This window comes from Agelaius phoeniceus, chromosome 10, assembly GCF_051311805.1.
Source record: "Agelaius phoeniceus isolate bAgePho1 chromosome 10, bAgePho1.hap1, whole genome shotgun sequence".
In the NCBI taxonomy this organism is placed as follows: Eukaryota; Metazoa; Chordata; class Aves; order Passeriformes; family Icteridae; genus Agelaius; species Agelaius phoeniceus.
Window position 1 is genome coordinate 17,711,599 of NC_135274.1, and position 19,230 is coordinate 17,730,828.

Genomic DNA, 19,230 nt, shown 5'->3' on the forward strand with positions numbered 1-19,230 from the left:
CCAGCAGCACAGTAAACTGACGTGTGAGAGGAAGCTATGGCATCCAAGGAATCGGCCTCCTTCGTGGACAGAACCACCTGGGATTTCCTCAACCTACTGGACATGCTGGGGAGCCGGAATGGACGGGTGGGTGTGATGGAGGTGGACCATGCTGAGTCAAGAGCTCCCTCATTGCTGGTGGATTTTACCCGGGACCTGTGTGGCACAGGGGACATCAAGCACAAACCACAGCAGGCAGAGAATGAGGGAAAGGAAGAGGAGGACCTGGTTCCCCCACATCTGATTTTTATGCTATGGCAAGCCAGTGTGTTGAAAAGGCTCATGCAGTGGGATCACCTGGAGGAAGCTGTCCGGGATGTGAGGAGCCTCCTCCCCTGCCTGCCAAATGTGCTGGTGCTTGTGATGATCCGTCCTGACTCCCAGGAGCAGCTGGACCAGGCAGTGAGAGCACTGAGGAGAATGCAGTGTGTGCTGGATGGGGCCCTGCAACTGACTGTAGAGACTGCAATTTACAGCCCCGGCCAGCCTGGAGGTGTCCTGGAGGCAAAGAGAGCTGCCTGTAGGGCACTGAGAGAAGCCTTGAACTGCCATGAAGGTAACTGGGTGACACAGGGGTGAGGGACACAAAAACAAGCTCAGGCCAGAGCCTGAGGGACAGTGTAGATGGAAGTCGTGCTTATTGACTGGATTCAGACACAAGAGGGAAGACAAGCTGGACCTTGCAGGTAATATGAGCCAGAAATGAGAATGAGGGTTTACATGCTGGGGTGGGGATGGACAATGTGTCCAAGCTAAGTGTGTTCCCTCTTCCAAGTGTGATGGTGTTGGGTCTACCTTGCCCCAAAACACATGGCAGTGGAAATAGCTGCTCACTGTAAGAGCTGCAGTTCTGACTCCCTGCTGGAGCTTTCTGTTATGTTAACTGCTCCACAGCCTCACTGACACTGAGTTCTTCATTGGAGGGATGTGCCAACCTTTTTTGGGTGGCCACAGGCCTTAGCTTTGAGAGGATGGTGTCAGGTGTTCTTCTATCATTTGTGTTTCTTCCCCTAGAAGTCGACTCCCAGGAGCCATTTGTTATTTCACTCCCGGAGCTCAGATACTGCCGAGTTCTGCCTGAGCGTAGGCAAGAGAAGATATCAAAGACAGATGGAGAATGAATTCCCTTGGGCAGCCAAATCTGTCAGGTTGGTTTTAGCACTGTCCTGCTGGATGTCCCTTCGCAGAACACTTCCTTCCTGCTGACTTGCTTGTCTGCCCAGACCTGCATGGATGAGATTCAGTGTGTGGCTGCTGCCAGAAGGGGACAGTGTGCCCTCAGCATTGCACTGTCCTTGCCACAAAGCTCAGAGTTCTTTGCTGCACTAGCTGAACAATCTGCCCCGGGAAACTTTTATCAAAAATCACTGGGTTTCTGCTTTGCATTAAATGCCTTGATTATCAAAATGTCCCTAAGAAACCTGTCCCTAAGAAAGCTGTCAGCAGAGACGGAATCAGAGCAGGCCAGAAGCCTCTAGATTTGAAACTGACCCAAAACTGAAATAGTGAGAGAAACTCAAGACTAAGGCCTCAGACCGTGTTTTCCCAGCAGAACCTGGATGGAGGAGTTTTTGGTACATGGTTCTCATCAGGAACAAAGCTCCTGAAACCATCCCTGGTTCTTTGTAGCAGGGGGTTGACCTTACATACTAGCATGTACACATCCAGCAGATTGAATTTCTGGGATGGGTTATTTTGGATGGGAGGAACTGTGGGAGCAGTAGAATATTTTTAAGTCCAATTACCCACATAATAGCTGAATTAATTTCCCATCCTCTCTGGGCATGGCAACGCACTATAGGTAGCTGCACTTTTTTGCATTGGGAGTTTATATATTTTTTTTCTCTGGTGTTTTTTGTAGATCTTTTGTCATCCTAAGATCTTCATTATCATCAAAAAAAGGATTAAACACCTGATATTTATCTCATTTCTCTGTGTCTGTGTATATCTATAAGCTTTAAAGCTTTTATCTAAGACTGCAAAACTGCTGAAGCTGCAGGTTTGTGCAGTATGGTACAGAAGGGGTGAGATTTGAGGGCAGTACAGATCCTGTAAACCAGTGTTTGTCAGAGAAAGGATTCTCCAGGTTATTTTTGAAATTCAAGATTCTTTCCAGATCCTTAAGGATGTGGCTTTATGAAGCAAAACAACTGTGCTCTAAGTGTTTGGGTGGTGCTGGTGCTTGGCAGACTTTTGGAATGAGGTAACCCAGTTGTTCTGTTGTGGAGGAGACTTTTCCACGAGCATTTCCACAAGATGAATTCTGCCTTTCATTACTGAGAACGCCGGTTTTTGGTCAACCTAATGAAGAAATAGTTCCCTTGAGTCAAAGCAAGACATGTACATGTTCAGGCTGTTTGTGAGTGAAGAAAGTTTGGCTTTAAAAGATCAGCATATTAGGACATCCTTAAAGCAAGAAGCCACAATGAGGTCCTGTGTCTCTGTTATTTCCTGTAGCATCTGAAACACAGAGATAACCACCCAAATCCAGGCATAGTCCATGCAGCTCTCAAGTTTTTCCTCTGGCAGCATGTTTGTACTTTGTCCAGGAGCTTCTGTGCAGGGTGATGTGGGGCACTGTCAAGATGAAACAGGGAAGAAACTCTGAGATGTGGCTGAAATCCTGGCCAGAGCTTGGGAGCACAGGAATGCCCTGCAAGGGCAAGTGATGTAGCCACAGGAGTGTGTGGCTGGGGCAACGAGGAGTGTGGTCACCCTCACAGCTGAGGAGGAGAGGAGGCAGAAGGCCAGCCATGGGTGCTCTCAAGCTGCACCCTTGCCGCATTCTCTACCTAATCCTGGGTGGATACAGAAAAAATCCCAGAGTGAAGAAGAGAAGGGCCTTCTTAGAGAGGGGCCCCTTTGTGGCCTCTTTCAGGGCTGGCAAACCAGGCAGATCCACACTGACCTGCTCTGCTCATTCCAGTAACTCAAGGGAAGCTATGGATCTGCCCTTTGCCTTATAAAAGGGAGCAGTTCTGAGAACCTGGGAGCTTGGCCATGCCAAGAAGGAGCTTTGTGAGAAGGAAGTAGGAGAATGTACAAGGCAGGGTTAGGGAGGCAGGAGGGGCTGTGTCTGCGTACAGTGGTCCCAGCTATTGCCCCCCAGCTTGGTGAAGTCTGAGGTGATTTTTAAGAGGAGCTGCAAAAGGTAAGTGCACAAAAGCTGGACTGTTGGTGTCAAAGGTATGTGTGTACTGGGAAAGAATGAAGACTGATAGCTGTGAATAGCTACTCTTGTGTCCTGTTTTCAAACCAAAGGTAAGGATCCAGCTGAGGACAGCCAGAAAAAAGGCCAGAAGAGGCAGCTTGGTCCTTTGGTCTGATTTCATACTCATTGCCACTTCTTTAACATCTTCCAGTGGAGGATTCAGGAGTGGAATAGGCTGATAGGCTGGCTCCATCTGTGTCTAAGAGGGCAGGGAAGGACATCCCTCTATTATGTGACCAGGACTGACCAACACTTTGGCCTCTCTGTGCATGGCCCTGTGCCAGGTTTCCATCCTCCTCTTCAGCCATACCTTCCTATGCCCCTCTGCTATCCAGAAGGGGACAGTGACTCAGGGAAACATGAGGAAACTTAGGACAACTGCAGAGATGGGCAACTTTTAGAGGGAACAGAATTTTGGAGAAAAGAGACAGGAAAAAAGTTTGAGATTCCCCATCAGGAAGCCAGGCTGTGTCACTGATGTGGAGTGCCAGGGACTTCCCAACTTTATTTGCTTATGGTGTGTAACCTCCCCTGAGTGGAGCCCAGAGGGCTCTGATGACTTGGATGGGTCCAGGCCAGGGCTGAGCTGGTCCAGGCAGTCTTGGGACCAAAAGTGGGGCTGCCTCAGCTGGCCCTGGAGGTGGCTGGATCTGGGGCAAGGGGATCTAGGTCAGAGCAATGTGACCAGTTTGGATTCAGTTGTGACTGTGTCACAGAAGGGGTTCATGTCTGGTTTGATAAAAAGTTCAAGTTCCAATGGTTGAAAAGTGGGAAGGTGTTTGGGTTCAGGGGCCAGAAATACTGAGTGGATGTTGGAGAAGGTCAGTGGAGGAAATAGGAAGAGCCATGGAGAAGTGAACAGGAGGCGGCTAGAAGGGAATCAGTGGGACTGGGATGTTGGGGGCAGGAGTGGGGTTTGGGGTACTTTCTTCTCTCACAATTGCCTCCTCTGCTACTTCTTTGGGCAACCCAAGGAGGTCTCCATGGATTAAGAGCTCAGTGAGTGCTGGTGCCTTGCAGCAATGCCCTGGAAACAACTGGTAGTGCTACACAAGTAAAGCATGTGCTTTCCAGCATCTAGTAAGGATGTGTTTTCCAAAATAATAATTGAAGCAAGTTTGGAGAACAAATCAGTGGAAGAGCAAATGTACAAAGGTCTGCTGAGGCTTAGCTTAGGAGCTCGAACTGCAGCCAGTTCCAGCTCCTACCTGCTCAGAGGCTTTTCCAAGTGTCCCTGTGAGGACCAAAGCTACTGAAAGGATGAATTTATGGAGTTGGGCTGGGTCATCAGACATCGGGCTCAGAACAGGTCCTACAGATTCCTTCTTGCTCATTCAGTCTCTTTGCTCTTCTATCATCAAAACTGGCACAAGAATGCTTTATCCCTGTCCTCTTTTTACTCTCTTCAGAAGAAAGGCTAATCTTGGTAAATGCAGGCTTTAATGCAGTAGACCTTTTTTTGTTGTTTAGGCTTCAAGGCATTACTAATACACTTCACTCCTTTTTTCAAGTAAAAAATGAATAGATGTTTTGTCTTCTCTGGGCAGCTAAAGCATATGTAAGAGATGTGATGACCCTCACTTAAGGCTGTCTATAGTGATTCTCTGCAACTGTGACTGTCAGGTGAATGTTTGATGGAGTGTTAGGTTTTCTAAATACATCTGAGTTCTTGCTCAGATTCCTGACAGGGCTCTGAAGACATTTTATGGAAGACTACAAATGCTGCTGAGCTCATGACTGCCTCTGAACTGTTTGAGTTGTACCTCTTTAAGTAACACAAAGGGAGTTGTATGTATTAAATCTTACCCCTGTTAATGAGTAAAGAAATGTAAACAAGGTTGTTTGGGCATTGTGGGTGACATTCACCTTTCCAACCAGCCTGTGCTGACAGTGTTACATGTGTACCCAACATAAACTAAAGATTGCAGTGGCCATGAAGAACAGCTCTACGTGGTCCCAAATATTAGTTTTTAGTGGCTGTGCTGGCAGTTTGAACATCAAGGCCACTGCAGAGAAGTAGCCAGTGGTGTACCTGAGTTAGGAAGAAAACTCCAATTTTTGATATACCTTCTCTGCAAGAATTGTCTTCATAAATCTGGGGAATTGCCAGCTAGAAAGCCAGCTTCCAAGTGCCTGAGGCATCTTGGCATCTCTAGGCAAATCAGTGGCATAGTGCAGCTCTGGGGTATGAGATGCCACACCATAGGGGACACCCTGGGGATGATGATGATCATGATTGCATGATCAGCTGCTCCTCTAGGATTGACTACAGGCTTTCTGCAATTTGCAAGCAGTTACAGCTGCAGTTTTCAGTGTGTGTCCCACTTTGCAGCCACCACGGCCTTTCCTCATCCCCTTTCACATTTCAAGCCTCTCCACAGCACAGTTTTTTGCCTGAATTTTATCAACTCCTCATTGGCAAGAAGACCAGCCTGTGCGAGGGCTCTGAGTCTGGTCGTGTGGCAGATCCCGGGGTTCTTTACTAGCCTCTCTGCTGTGCCCACCCGGCAGCAGGCAGGAGCTGTTCACCCTGCGGGATTGAGACGGGGCTGGAAGCGGGGGGGGATCCAAGATACCCTGTCGCCCCGCTGCCCCGGGGTGTTGCTCTGCGCGGGGCCGGGGCTGGTGCAGGGCGCCGGGGCGGGTGCGGGCCAGTGGGCGGTGCGGAGCCGGGGCCGGGGAACAGGCGGATGCGGGCCGGACAGGGAGCACGGCGGGGGATGGCGGCGGCGGACCTGCAGGAGCTGCGGGCGCTGGTGGAGCGGGCAGGCGGCCGGCGGGCAGTACTGCTGGTGGCCGAGGTGGCGGAGGGGGCCCCGGGGGCGCCCGCGCTGGCCGCCTTCGCCCGCGACCTCCTGGACGACGAGGCGCCGCGCGCAGCGTGCCCGGTGCAGGTGCCGGGGCGCCGGGCGCGGCGCTCGACGGGTACCGGGAGCCGGGCGCTGGGAGCGCGGCTGCTGCTGGTGCTGTGCGGCGGCGGGGCGGCGCGGGACCGCGGGGCGCGAACTCGCCTGCGGGAGGTGGTGCGGGACGTGCGCGGCCGCCTGCCCGCGGGGCCGCCGCCCGCCGTCGTGGGCGTCCTGCTGCCCGGCGGGGACGGAGAGGACGCGGCGGTGCTGGACGCGGCGCTGCGGCAGCACTTCCCGGCGCCCGGCACGGTGCAGGCGGCCCGGTACAGCCCGGGCAGCCCCGGCGATTGCCGTGCCGCCGCCTGCCGCGCCCTGCGGGCTGCCCTGCAGCACCCCGCAGGTACCAGGGTCAGGGGACCCTTCCTCCCTCCCTCACCCGGGGCCCGGTTTTTACAGTGGGATTTGCTCCGATTTCCTGTGGGATCTTCCCCTTCTCAGTGGGATGTACCCCATCCTAATGGGTTCTGATCCCTCCTCATGGGATCTCCCCTACAATGGGGTCAGGCTTTTCTCATTAGGATCTAACAATTCCTGATGGGAGCTTCCTCTGACCCAATGGGATCTGGCTTTTCCCATTGGAATTGGACCGGTCACTACTGATGGGATCTTTACACACACACAATCCAATCTGCCTTTTCCCAATGCAATCTCTTTCATGCTGATGGGATTAGAGCCTTTCCAGTGGGATCTGCCTCTTTCTGGTGTGGTTCCCAGACCTGGCGGCCAGGGTGGATAAACTTCCCAGCAGTTTGGGAAACACTAGATAGCTCATGGATAACAGGGACATGGCAGCTGACAGCTGTGACATTGTGGCCATCCATGACATGGTGGCCTTCCATGCATATTGGATGTGTGGTTTGGGGGAAGCAGGACTGGGATGTGGCCTGTGCCACAGGGTGCAGGCAGAACCTGACCTTCCTGCAGGAGGAGGATGCTCGTGCTGATTTTGCATAATGAATAAGTAACAAAAGCAAGTTGTTGTTTGCATGTGAAACAATATTTCAGGGTGAGGATGGCAGGATGAAAGCTGGGTGTCAGCCAGGCCTGAGGAGCAGCATTTGCCCTGGGGTGAAAGGGGAGTTGGGTTTATGTGTCAGTGCGGGGTGATGGGCAGCTGGGCAGGCTCTGCTCTTGCAGCTGCCACATAAAACACTTTAATCTTTGGCACTGTTTGTCTTGGGCTGTTTCCCTTTCCTCCTCCCTTCGTTCATTTTTTCCCACTTTTACCTTGCTCCCCAGCATTTCCAGGGGCTTGGGTGTTTTGCTGTCTTGCTGGCTTTACCTCGAGGGATCCTGCCACTTGCCTTCAGCACCACAAGGGTTGACAGGGTCTCCTGGGATCCCTGGGACATGGGGATGATTGGCTGCAGTTCAGGTGCTTCTTTCTATCAGCTCAGCCCAGAATCCTGGATCTGAATGTTGAGGAACTTAGAGGTGGCTGGTGGCAAGTGCACAGGGCTGTCTTCTGCCACCTCTCTACTGAGGAACACAGCTCTTTCCAGCTTTTCTCCTTTCACATGCTTTTCTCTTCCTCACATCGTTCCTGCTGCAAGAATTTCTGGTGTGCTCCTGTGAATCCTCCAGTTCTGGTCACAGCAGTCTGGTGGGACAGCAGCTGCAGAGGCAGAAAAGCATCCCTGCATAGCTTTTTCTGCCTTGGCACTTTGCTGGTGCTTGGCTCAGTATATGTATTTTTGTGGCTGCCTGTGGAAAACGAGGAGCAGGAGGAGCTGGATTGGGTGTTATAGCCTGTATGTGTGTGCTCACTCACTTCTGATGCTCTGCCTGGTGCTCTGAGTCATCTAAGTGCCCCAGTGTGTGTAATGAGGACACTCATCACCTTCAGGGTTCAACCTTAGGCAGGGACAACTCCTTTCCATGCTTCTGTGAGCTTTGCCTTCCAAAATCTCCACCTGGACAGAGGGATCCCAAGTATATCTGTGCCTCCAAAGGGCGGTCGAACACTTCAGGCAGTGCACCCCAGGCAGTGCACTGGAGTTTTTTGTTTGTTGACTGCCAGAAAGACACTGAGCCCTTTAGTGTCGCAATGGCTCGATAAAGTGAAGGACACTGAAGTGGTTTATCATTTGTCATCTGATTAGGAGGTGAAAGGCTGGATGATATTTCAATGGGAATACTGAACTGCTGCTGTTGGAGACCGTATAAAATTATGCTGCTGTAATATTTTACAGGCTGCTGTAGTGTTTTACTAAAATGGTTGGAAAGTCTGTAGTAACTTTGTTGTCTTCTAGAATAATTACCATACATTGACTACATGCTCTCTGCAATTTGCAAGCAGTTTCAGCTGCTGCAAGACCCCAGGTCCAGCAGGTCTCCATGGGAGGGAGGAATTGCTTACTAAAGCAGAGAGCAGTAAACAGGTTGATGTGGTAGAAGCTGTGTGACAATGCAAAAGGAAAACGTCCTTCTGTGGGAATTCTCTAACTGTGTCTGTCAGTCCCCAGCCTCACCATGTGTGCCAGCTGAGCTGCTGCCAGGTTTCTTGCTCACTCTCGGCTGCCACATCCAGGCTGGTTTTGGCAGCGAAGTGGCAAAGTACAAACTGACATCAGGGACAAATTTCCAGGGTAGCAGAGAGGTTTCAGTCAAAAATAAAGACTGCCAGGAGATGCTCTGTGCTTCCCAGTGGTGGGTTTATGGAGTGGACCTGATTTTGTTGCTAGGACCTGGTTTTGTTGCCAGGCTCATGGAGGGAGAGGTGAAGAAGCAGCAGGGCTGACCTGCTACCAGTCTTAACTCATCTTCTCTGGTTTATTCAGAAGACACGAAAGATAGGGAGAGGTGGAGGCTGCCATCCTTCCTGCAGTGCATTTCTTGGAATCAGAGGAGCTGGAGAAAAGATAACAAAGCAAAAGCTGAAAAGAAAATTCATGAAGGTATGCCCAGCTCCCTCCCTTGTGCTCTGTTGTGATTGTCAGAAGCTCCTCGTGATTCCCTGGTGGTTCTGGTGCCCAAGCCCCTTGCTGGTAGCCTCTTCCAGCTACTTCCAGCTCTGCAGTTGACCTTGCTTCCCTGGCTGTGGTTTAGCCCAAACCTGAAGACAACCAGTACATGTGTCTGCTTTGTTGCCACTTCCTTGTTTTCTGACCTTTTGCTTGTCTAAACAAAATCACGCTGAGTCTGGTGCCCAAATACATCCCTGGAAGCACTGCTGAACTCAGCTGCATTTTGTTTGAATGTCTGGAAGCAGAACTACTCTCTGTCTAATCAATGAATTGGAACCACCCTGATATTATTTGATGTTTTCTGCAAACATGGGTGGAAGGAGTGTTCCCAAAACATTTGCTTTTAGGGCTGGCAGAGAGAAGGGAGAGGGCAGTCAGCCACGGGCTCCCTGATTCTAAAGGAAATTGTTCAGGTAACACATAGCATAGCATTCAGCCTTTGTGCATGGTTGGCACTTTGGCTTGCACTTCCCAGCAGTAACTTTCTTTTTGCAGGAGGGCCTCATGCAGGAGGCTACAAGGCTTGTGCTGTGGAGATCCAGGTTGTACTATGAAGCACGAAGAGGAGGGAAAGCTCCCTCACTGCAAAAAGAAAGACTAGACTAGACTAGAATGTTTTATTTTCACTTGAAAGGGACCTACAATAATCATCTGGCCCAACTGCCTGACCACTTCAGGGCTCACCACATTTTAAAGGATGTTATTAAGGGCCTTGTCCAAATGCATCTTAAATATACGAAATACTTAAAGAGCATAAGAGTCAGACAAAACAACTGAAATGAATCCCCAATTTATGCAGCTCTAAGACATGTGACACATATGAGGCTTGTGAGATCCACTGTCCATGGTCAGAAAATGGAAGTGCCTGATCTTGCTGTCAGTGCCAGGCAGGCAACACCCTGTGGCCATGCAACTTGTTTTGAGATTGCTCAGGCTTCAGGAGGCCAGGAGCTAGGCCCTGTGCTCCTTTGCTTTATTTGCTGAAGCAATGTTAAGTTTGTAAAACAAAATGAAAAACAGTTTTGAAAAAAAAACTCAGCTGTGCTTAGGTTGTGAGTATATATCAATTGCTTCAGCCCATGCTTTTTTTTTCATCTTAAGCTGCATTTTCTGGGAAGAGGGGTTTTCCATTCAGGTCTGCCTTGACTTCTCTCTGCTCCCTGCAGATGATCTGCAGGATCCTGAGGAAGAAGTGGCTCTGGCCAGCCTTTCCCCCAATGGAAACTGTGAAGAAGCTGCTGGAGGCATAGGCACCTAGAGCTGCTGGGCATCCAACACCATCCACATCCCAGACCTGCCCAATGGATTTGGAGCAATGGGAGGAGGAGCTGGTGCAGGCCCTCTCCTCCAAGGGCCCACAGCTCCAGGGAAAAGCTGCTTGGCTGAACTCATCAGGGCTTTTTTAGCTGCCACCAGCACAGAGGGTCTGTGCCAGAGAGCCATTCCCTGCTGTCCCGGGGCACTTGGAGCTGCTGCTGGACACTGGGCTTCTGAGAAACCCTTTGGGATGTACCCCACATCCTGGGCAATATGACTTTGGGACTTTGAGTGTGAAATGCAGCCACCTGTTTGAAGAATGAGAAATGTTTTCTAATTCTGGGCAAAGTTCCCTGCTGAGGTTGCTGGGGCTGGCCTCCCTGGCAGACTGATTCTGCTGCCTTGTTTTCCTACTTTATTGGTGCTTGGAATTTCCCTCCCTCTTTGTGATCAAAAACCAAACCAAACCAAAACCAAACAAAAAACAAAACCAACCTCCCCCCCAATCAAGTAACACATTGGCTTGGAGACTGCAGGGGGACTAAATGTGAGCCCTGGGATCTACCAGTTACTGAAAAGGCTTGAATGTAACAGTGTAACATGAAGAATGCACTAACAACCCAGCTTGAGTGGCAAGAGTAACACGAAGGATACTGATGGTACTGGCATCTAGATCAGAGTGGGCTTTGGGAGCAGGATCTGTCCCTCTGGCTTGTCCTGGTGCTCATAGACTGAGGGACACCTGGGTTGGAGGGGTGGCAGATGGGCACTGAGGTGTGGCTGCTGCTACGTGGGGCTACAGGAGAGGGCCATCTTACCTGGGAGATCTCCACAGGCATGGTGGCACACCTTGGAGGTGGCCTGCAGCACAACAAGAGGTGTCTGTTTCATAAATAAACATAAAAATATAAAAAATTATCTGTTTAAGTAGTTCCAAAGGGTTGCCTGTAGCCAGTGGGGCAACACAACTGACTAGAAATCCTTGGTTTACAAGGAATATTACTCTAATGCTAAGAATATCTTTTAAATTTCTTCCTATTCAGTAGCATCAAGGAGAAACGAAAGCTGCCGAGGTCTGGGCACTTCGGTCTGTGTAGCATCGCTGCTCCTGAGCTGGACTTTCCCTGCTGCCAATCCACCAGCCTGAGTATCCCATCTGTCTTGTGCCGCAGAGGCGGCCGGCATGTGTTAAACCCATGGGATAAAATCGCTGACCCTTGCACTGCCCTGGGACACGCTGTGCCCCTCACGATGCCCGCCCACTGCGGGCGGCCTGTGCCGGCGGGGGAAGCAGCCGCTGCTCTGGCACGGCACAAACGCGGGCACCGGCGGGGTCACTCGTGGGGAGCTCACAGCTCTCGCGCAGGCAGCGGTGTGGGGTCTGCGGGCGCGGGAGCCCGTGGGGGCTGTGAGGGAGCCCCGGGAGGTCGCGGTGGTCTCCCCGGAGGTCGCGGGGGGAGCCGGCATGTCCGTGAGGGGCGGCGTGCGGCACAAGGCCCCCGGCGGCAGGGCTGCCCCGCTCCTGCCTGCCTGGTTCTCCGCCGTCCCGCGCAGGCGATCACACGGGCATCTCTGCCGGCGCAGCGCGGAGCCGCCGGAAGAGGCCCTTGGCTGCACTTCCGGGCCGGGCAGCGGCGGCGGTGGCGGAACTGCGGTTGGGCCGGACCGGACCCGACCCGACCCCCCCCCGGACCCTTCGGACCTCCCCGACCCCCCTTCCGAGGGCAGCCGGGCGGCACCATGATCACCTCGGCCGGTGAGGCAGCGGCGCGGGACGGCGTTGTCCGCCGGGGTTTCGCTGAGTCAGGGCCGTGACTGAGCACCGCCGCGGCTCCGCGGGGCCGCCCGTCCCGGGGCTTCCCCACCGCGAACACCCCCGGACGGCAGACAGAGCCCACCCGGTGCCCGGCGGTCCGGCACGACCGGCTCCTGAAGCCCGGTGCCGTGTCCGTCTCCCGCCGGTGTCTCACGGGGGCTCCGGTGGCGGCGCGGGGGTCCCGCGGTGGGAGCGGGCGGGTTCCGCTGCTTGGAGTGAACGGCGCAGTTTGGGTGTGAAACCGGAGGACACTCGGGAGGTGCAGCAGGGACTTGAGAGGGGCAGGAGGGAGTTTGGAGTTCAGAAGCGCAAATGCCTTGCACAGGAAACGTCGGTCTGAGGAGTGCGGGATAATGAAGCGTGTGAGGAGTTGGATGTTACGCGGTGTTTGTCCGTCTGCTGAGAATTGATAGTGTAAAAAAACATGGGAAGTATTCCCAGAAATACGCAGGCCAGAAATTAACATGTGGCTGGTTGTGGCTTGGCGAGAGAAACCGTGCAGAGGGTGACAGTGTCCAGGGAGCTTTCTCTTCCTGAACCCTTTGCTTTGTTGAAGTCTTTATTTCAATTGAGGAAAAGTAGGAATTAATTTTAGAGGCATTTAAAAAGTGTAAAAACGGTATGTTGGAAGCGAGGTATGTAGGTGGTGTGTAGGAGTGAGATTGTGTTTTCCTGACAGATCAAGTAAATGCAGGGAAATAATGATGATGATGATGATGATGATAATAATAATAATAATATCCCAAAGCAAACATTTGGTGCAGAGATGCAGGAAACCGCTGGGAGGAGCTGGAAGTGGGATGGCTGCTAAATCAGCCTTCTTTGCCTAAAGCCACATTGATGTTCCTTCAATTCCTGTTACTGATGGATGTGTCTAACCTGGTCTTTAAGAACAATACCTGATAATGGAGAATCTGAAACTTTATGAGGCAAAAGAATAAATGGGTTCTTGTGAGAAAACTTTTGAGATCATCAGACCTCATTCTTTGAGGCTTCACTAAAGTTTGGTGTTACTCTTCCTGTTAATATCTGACATGAAGATCAGATTATTCCCTTCCTGCTGGCAGCTGCCCTGAAGGCTGCACCCTTCCCAGGTGTCTTGGAGGAACCAGAGAGAAGCCTCCAGCCTCCCTTGAGGAGCTGCCTGCCAGAGTTCCTGTTCTCAGCACCCTGGTTTGCTCCTGACTCAAACGTGGTGCCCAGCCCTGGGCACGGGCTCTGGCCAGTGGGTGCCAAGGGAAGGGAAGGTGCCTCATGGATTTGCCAAGAACTGCTCTCACTCACACATCTGTGTGAGGTTTGGGTTCTCTGCCTCCCACTGCAGCCAAATGATATTATTGATCATATTTTATCTTAAGCCTCTGTACTGTTCAGATTCTATATTTGTACATTTTGGTTTGGACCTGCACATGCTCCTTTTAGATTTGTCAAGATCTTTTGGAAACCCATTTCAGTCCTCCAGAGGCTTGCTGGCCTTTCCAGTTTCATGTGTTTTTTCAGATTTAAAGAAGCTGTCCAACTGTACAAGAGATTGAAGACTTAAATCAGTGAATTGTGTTGGACTTTGATCAGATCATATTCCAACCCTTTCTGTTGCATCTTTGCAGTCTGGCAATGAAACCACCTATCCCTGTTCTTCAGATTAGCTCCTGTGAACCTCTCAGTCATGTCAGTTAAACAGTAATTCTGTAACTGTACAAAAGTTCTGGGACAGGATCAGCAGTCAAAAGCATAAAGCTTTGAGGTACATCTCCTCTCATCCATGAGGCCAGTTTCCTTGGCATGGAAAAATTCTTTGTTTTCCCCTAGGAAGGATCACCTTTTATAAGTAATGTACATTTTCACTTATAAATTCTGAGCTATTTTATGTTATATTTAATACAAACTTGAATCTGATCTTTGAAGTTTTATACTGGAGATTTAAAATCAGTATTCCAGAGACAGCTTTCTTTCCTATTCTGTTGGTTTTGAACTAAATGACAGGCTTACTTCTGATACAAAAAGTAACTATGATTTTGTTTTGCAGCTGGAATTATCTCTCTTCTGGATGAAGAAGAGCCACAGCTCAAGGTAAGCTCTTACATCTGAGAGCAAATAACAGCAAATGGACTATGTGGAGAGCTTAAAATCAAAAAGGAGCAGATCTCAGTAATTTATGGTTGGACAGCAGCAGGTGGGCATCAGATTGTATCTATCCTGAAAAAGAAAGGGCTTAAATAAATGATAACAGATTGAAAACTTCCTTATTTTAAGCAAATGCAAAAAAATCTCTATTCGTGAAAGCTCCCTTCTCTCTGGTGGTAACGGAGCTTTGTTGCTTGAAATTGTTCCAGAGGCTGCATTTTGACTATGTAAAATTCCAAGCTGAAGAGCAGCTCAGGTTTTTAGAATAATTTAATCCATGTAGAACAAAATCACAGTTACAGTTTTCACTTGGAAAAAAAAATCACAGTAATAGTACAACAAGAAGAAAACAGCAACAGAAATTTTCCAGGGCACAGAGGGTATGAATCCACAGAACACCAACACTCAGAGCGTTGGTGTGTTATGGAAAATGCACTTATCAATATTTGTAATTCCCTAATTGTTTTTCTTGGATACAGGCATAGGTAGTAATGGATCTGAATGATCCCTGATTTTGCTGTGAGCTGATTATAAGTGGGCTGATTGTGGTTTGTTTATCATCTGAAGTACTGTGTCCATATAGATAAATAGAGTTGGCTGCTGTAGGCCACAGGTTGATTCCATGTGCTGCACAAAGGTTGTCACAATTTTGTCTATCAGACACATCAGCCAGTCATTCATCAGAGAGAGGCCATGGAAAGGAATGCTAGAGTTCTCTTACCTGTAAAGTGAGCAGCTCTTTATTTGCAAAGGACTTGCAAAGAGTAGTGAATGCTTGCAAAGATCTTTTAAAATAGAATTTGCTGTTGAAATGGGTCAGTGTTCATGATATTTATGCTAGAATGTACTTAATTTTTTCTGGGGAAAGGTAGTAAATGCATTTTTAATATAATATAACTTTACTTTTTTTTTTTTTTAGGAGTTTGCTCTTCACAAGTTGAATGCTGTTGTCAATGACTTCTGGGCAGAAATCTCTGAGTCAGTGGATAAAATGTAAGAGAAGACACTTAAGACTGCTTTAAAAGTACATGGGATATGAAGTGGATGTAGTTCTGGTTTCTTGACAATGGTTAATACAGCATGTAGCTCCCTATTTCCTAGAAAGCTCTAATGTGTGTGGTTGTGGGGTTGGAGCTGTGGTCCCAAAGATGCAAGTTCAGTCAAGCTTGTACTTGAGTCACGTGGCCTTCAAGAGATCTGAGCACACAGAGCTGATGCTCTTCTCTCCCTCCTCTGCAGAGAAGTTCTCTATGAGGACGAAGGTTTTCGGAGCCGCCAGTTTGCTGCTCTGGTTGCTTCTAAAGTTTTTTACCACCTGGGAGCCTTTGAGGAATCCCTGAACTATGCCCTGGGAGCTGGTGACCTCTTCAATGTCAACGACAACTCGGAATACGTGGAGACGATCATTGGTAAAGAACTGATGCTGCAAAGGAAAAGCTCTTGTGTTGTCAAAGCTGCCGTAACTTTGATATTTTACTTGGTTTAGCTTTTTTCTCTGTATTCTCTGGCCGTCTTTGTGTTCATTTAAACCAATGCTGCAGCTAATTTTACCCAGTTATTTTGTACTTTCTTATAATTTGTGATTCTATAATGGAACTGACTTTGGAGTTCTGGAGTTCTTTTCCTATTCTTAACCTTTATTCTATAGTGAATTCCTAATGAGAAAATTGTTTTGGTTGTTTATTGTCCTTTCTGTCATTCGCATGCTGATATTATCAATTTCAGCATGACTTTGGAAATGATTGACAGCTAAGTGTACCTGCACACCTAATTGAGAGGGACAGTTGTGTTTATCCACCCACAATAAGATGGCAAGTCAGCAGTTGACTGTAGGTATCATTTGAATCATTTGAAATAATTTAAAAAATCTCATCTGCTGGAGTCACTTGCTTTTTGCATCATATTTTACAGGATATGATGGAGCTGGGCTGGCTTTCAGTCTCCCAGCTGGTGTTTGCAGTGGAGCTAGGAAGTCTCCTTCTGCTGTTTTCTCATTTATTTAACATGACACTTGAGAAAAGATCATATCCTTGGCCCTTTAATTTTTAAAATACCTACTTGATTTCAGCACTAAAATCAGAGTTTGTTAGGAGATAAGAGAAGTGTTTTCCACTATTATCTGTATATGACTACACAAATGTACTTGCTGGTACATACTCTACTTGCTGGTAGAGCATGTTCATGCACATGTTGGTCTCTTCACCTGTACAAAACTGCAAAAATCTGAGAACTTGACTTTTCCCCCCATATTTGTTTATATCTCTTCAGCAAAATGCATCGACCACTATACCAAGCAGTGTGTGGAGAATGCAGAGCTGCCAGAAGGGGAGAAGAAGCCCGTGGATGAGAGGCTGGAAGGGATAGTGAACAAAATGTTCCAGCGCTGCTTGGATGACCACAAGTACAAGCAGGCCATTGGCATTGCTCTGGAGACACGCAGGCTGGACATCTTTGAGAAAACCATCCTTGAGTCGGTATGTGCAAGAGGCAGGAGGTGCCTGTAGCTAGGCTTTTCCAGCTATGGATCCAGAAGTCAAGTGCAAGATCCATGTTGCTGTGGAACTTGCCCTGTTTTGTATGAAGAGAACAAAAGATAAAACTCAGGGATGTTCAGTTCAGTGTGTTCATGGAAAGCAGAGCCACTCAGGAATGTCAAGTATAGGAAGATCCCCCTTACCTTTAGGAAATCCTTGAGCTACTAGTTTATGGAACAATATTCCCAGGAAGCTTGGCTATGTGCCCTCTTCTTAAGGTATTCCCTGTCAGCTACTGGCAGAGATACAATACTGGTATAATGCAAGAACAACCCTTTTATTAAGTTGTCTATCAACTGCTGTAATTCACTGTGGGAAGGAATCCTTAGGACTGGGTAAGTGATTTATTAATGTCAAACAAAAGAAGAAACTCCAGTAGGTGGGTGAGCTGCTGTAATTTTCAGTGACTGTGTGCAGTCTTGGCATGCCCTGACTCCAAGATGGTGCACCTTGGCTTTAAAATCTTTCGCTGAGGGTTTAAGGTAAGTCATGTTACTGTTAGTGGCAGTAAGAGAAGCAGGCCTATAGTCATCTGCAGCAGCTCAGCAGTTGTGTGCAGTTTTGTTATGCTGTAGTATCTCAATCATATCCCAGACATATAGCTTGAATCCTTTAGATTTTATTGCTTTTCAGTTTACAACTTTTATGTATGTTTGGATGTTTCCCATTTCTGTGTATGAGTGATAATCATAAGGCATCCATCTTGCTCTCATTGTTCTCTTTGTTGTCTTATGCATTTAATAACTTACCCACTATAAATCCCTCATTTTGAAATACCTTTTTGAGGTCTAGTAATCAAATCAGTTTCTTAGGCTTGATCTTTTCTTGGTGCATGGCTTGTTGTGCTGACATTTAATGTTAGTGCAGGGAATTTCACTGCATTCAAAACTGATTGTTTGAACAAGAAGGGTGAAGGGAAGACAGGTATTGTACTTTTAAGTTAATATTTTCATGTTTTAACTTCTGAATTAAATACTGGTCCTGCATGATTTTGATAATGTTTTTTCTTTAAACTGCAATACACCTGTATATAAGCTTTTCTGAAGATAGGAAAGGAAACTGTGAAGATTTATATGCACATTTGGTCTACTTTTTAAAATAGAAAATGTGTAGCTTTATTTTTCTCTCTAAATCCTTCTTGTCAGTCTGATGTTTGATATCCCTGAATTTAATTTCAGAATGATGTTCCTGGGATGCTGGCCTACAGCTTGAAGCTCTGTATGTCTTTGATGCAGAATAAACAGTTTCGTAACAAAGTCTTGAGAGTTCTAGTTAAAATCTACATGAATCTGGAGAAACCAGACTTCATCAATGTGTGCCAGGTAAACTTTTCAAAGTTATCTTTAAAGATAATAAAAGTTGCACTTCTGTAGGTATATTTGGCGTGACATCTACCTGTTCTCTGTCTTTTGTTCAGTTAAATGAAATATATTTTCCTGGTTGCATGCTTCCAACATATATCAGATTGAGACCAACTTGAAAAAGAGATGTAAAGATTGCATATTTGCTCAATTTATAGAGAAAGAAATCTGTTCAAAGACAGTTTGAGGATACAGACAGCTCTGACAGAATATTTTAAACCTATGTAGGGAGTATCAGATGATAGGTTCACAGCTTGGAATTTTATTTATTCCTCACAAGAACATTTCCAGTGCTTTGTTTTTTTGGTAAGCCATTGTCTGAAAGTGTTTGGACAACCAGTTGTGAAGTTACTCAGATGTTCTCAGATCTTTGCCGGTCTTGGTATGCCATGTACACATGACTCAGTATTATGCCTGTTTCATTTCAGCTGAGACATCCCTACAGAATGACTGGTGCTTCTTCAATGTCCTTTTGAATTTTTGTGTCTAGTAGGACAAGTCTTGGTTTTCTATGAAAACCCTTCTGAGTTTTCTATTGTCTTCACTGAAAGAGAGAAAAGTTTTCTTTCTTTGGAGGGAGTGTTCTGTGGAGCAGCAGATGAGGGCATTGGAGCGTGGCCTTGGGTAGTGTTGCTTGCACATTCTGAAGTATCTAATGTCTTCTCCTATTTTTTTTTTCTGTTCTTCCCTTTCTCCTGCTCAGTGCCTGATATTCCTGGATGACCCACAGGCTGTAAGTGACATCTTGGAAAAATTGGTGAAGGATGATAATCTTCTCATGGCCTACCAAATTTGCTTTGACCTGTATGAAAGCGCGAGCCAGCAGTTCCTGTCTTCTGTCATCCAGAATCTGCGCACGGTTGGAACTCCCATTGCCTCCGTGCCTGGATCCACCAACACTGGCACTGTCCCTGGATCAGAGAAAGACAGGTGAGGAGGTTGACTTGAGAGGTGGTGGAGTTCTTTGGCTCCAGTCCCACTCTAAGGCAGCCTCATATTCCATGTATCGATGC

General features: G+C 48.1%; 2 protein-coding genes and 1 long non-coding RNA gene across 3 annotated transcripts in view; 2 read left to right on the forward strand and 1 right to left on the reverse strand.

Annotated features, from left to right (window-relative positions):
* The first annotated feature begins 5,952 nt into the window (after positions 1 to 5,952).
* On the forward strand, positions 5,953 to 11,207 carry C10H2orf72 (chromosome 10 C2orf72 homolog). The gene is made up of 3 exons (XM_054639741.2): positions 5,953 to 6,499; positions 8,940 to 9,056; positions 10,292 to 11,207. Exons 1-3 carry the CDS (start codon positions 5,971 to 5,973, stop codon positions 10,381 to 10,383), a joined length of 738 nt encoding a protein of 245 aa, XP_054495716.2. The 5' UTR covers positions 5,953 to 5,970; the 3' UTR covers positions 10,384 to 11,207.
* LOC143694889 (uncharacterized) lies at positions 8,795 to 11,330 on the reverse strand. Its single transcript, XR_013183653.1, has 2 exons — positions 11,201 to 11,330; positions 8,795 to 9,009 (listed from the first exon to the last, which is right to left on the reverse strand). It is a non-coding gene; the product is annotated as an uncharacterized LOC143694889 (long non-coding RNA).
* A 641-nt stretch (positions 11,331 to 11,971) lies between these two features.
* Positions 11,972 to 19,230, forward strand: part of PSMD1 (proteasome 26S subunit, non-ATPase 1) — a 65,564-nt gene continuing 58,305 nt past the window's right edge. The window contains exons 1-7 of the mRNA XM_054639197.2: positions 11,972 to 12,138; positions 14,225 to 14,268; positions 15,242 to 15,315; positions 15,562 to 15,731; positions 16,591 to 16,796; positions 18,035 to 18,178; positions 18,921 to 19,147. Coding sequence (XP_054495172.1) covers positions 12,123 to 12,138; positions 14,225 to 14,268; positions 15,242 to 15,315; positions 15,562 to 15,731; positions 16,591 to 16,796; positions 18,035 to 18,178; positions 18,921 to 19,147 — 881 coding nt within the window. The 5' untranslated portion in view covers positions 11,972 to 12,122. The remainder of the gene's footprint in view (positions 12,139 to 14,224; positions 14,269 to 15,241; positions 15,316 to 15,561; positions 15,732 to 16,590; positions 16,797 to 18,034; positions 18,179 to 18,920; positions 19,148 to 19,230) is intronic.

Bases quoted from the DNA above. Each gene is read 5' to 3' on its own strand.
- C10H2orf72 (XM_054639741.2), top strand. From the start codon at position 5,971: ATGGCGGCGGCGGACCTGCAGGAGCTGCGGGCGCTGGTGGAGCGGGCA. The intron at 6,500-8,939 runs GTACCAGGGTCA...TGGTTTATTCAG, and splicing joins TGCCCTGCAGCACCCCGCAG to AAGACACGAAAGATAGGGAG. The intron at 9,057-10,291 runs GTATGCCCAGCT...TGCTCCCTGCAG, and splicing joins TGAAAAGAAAATTCATGAAG to ATGATCTGCAGGATCCTGAG.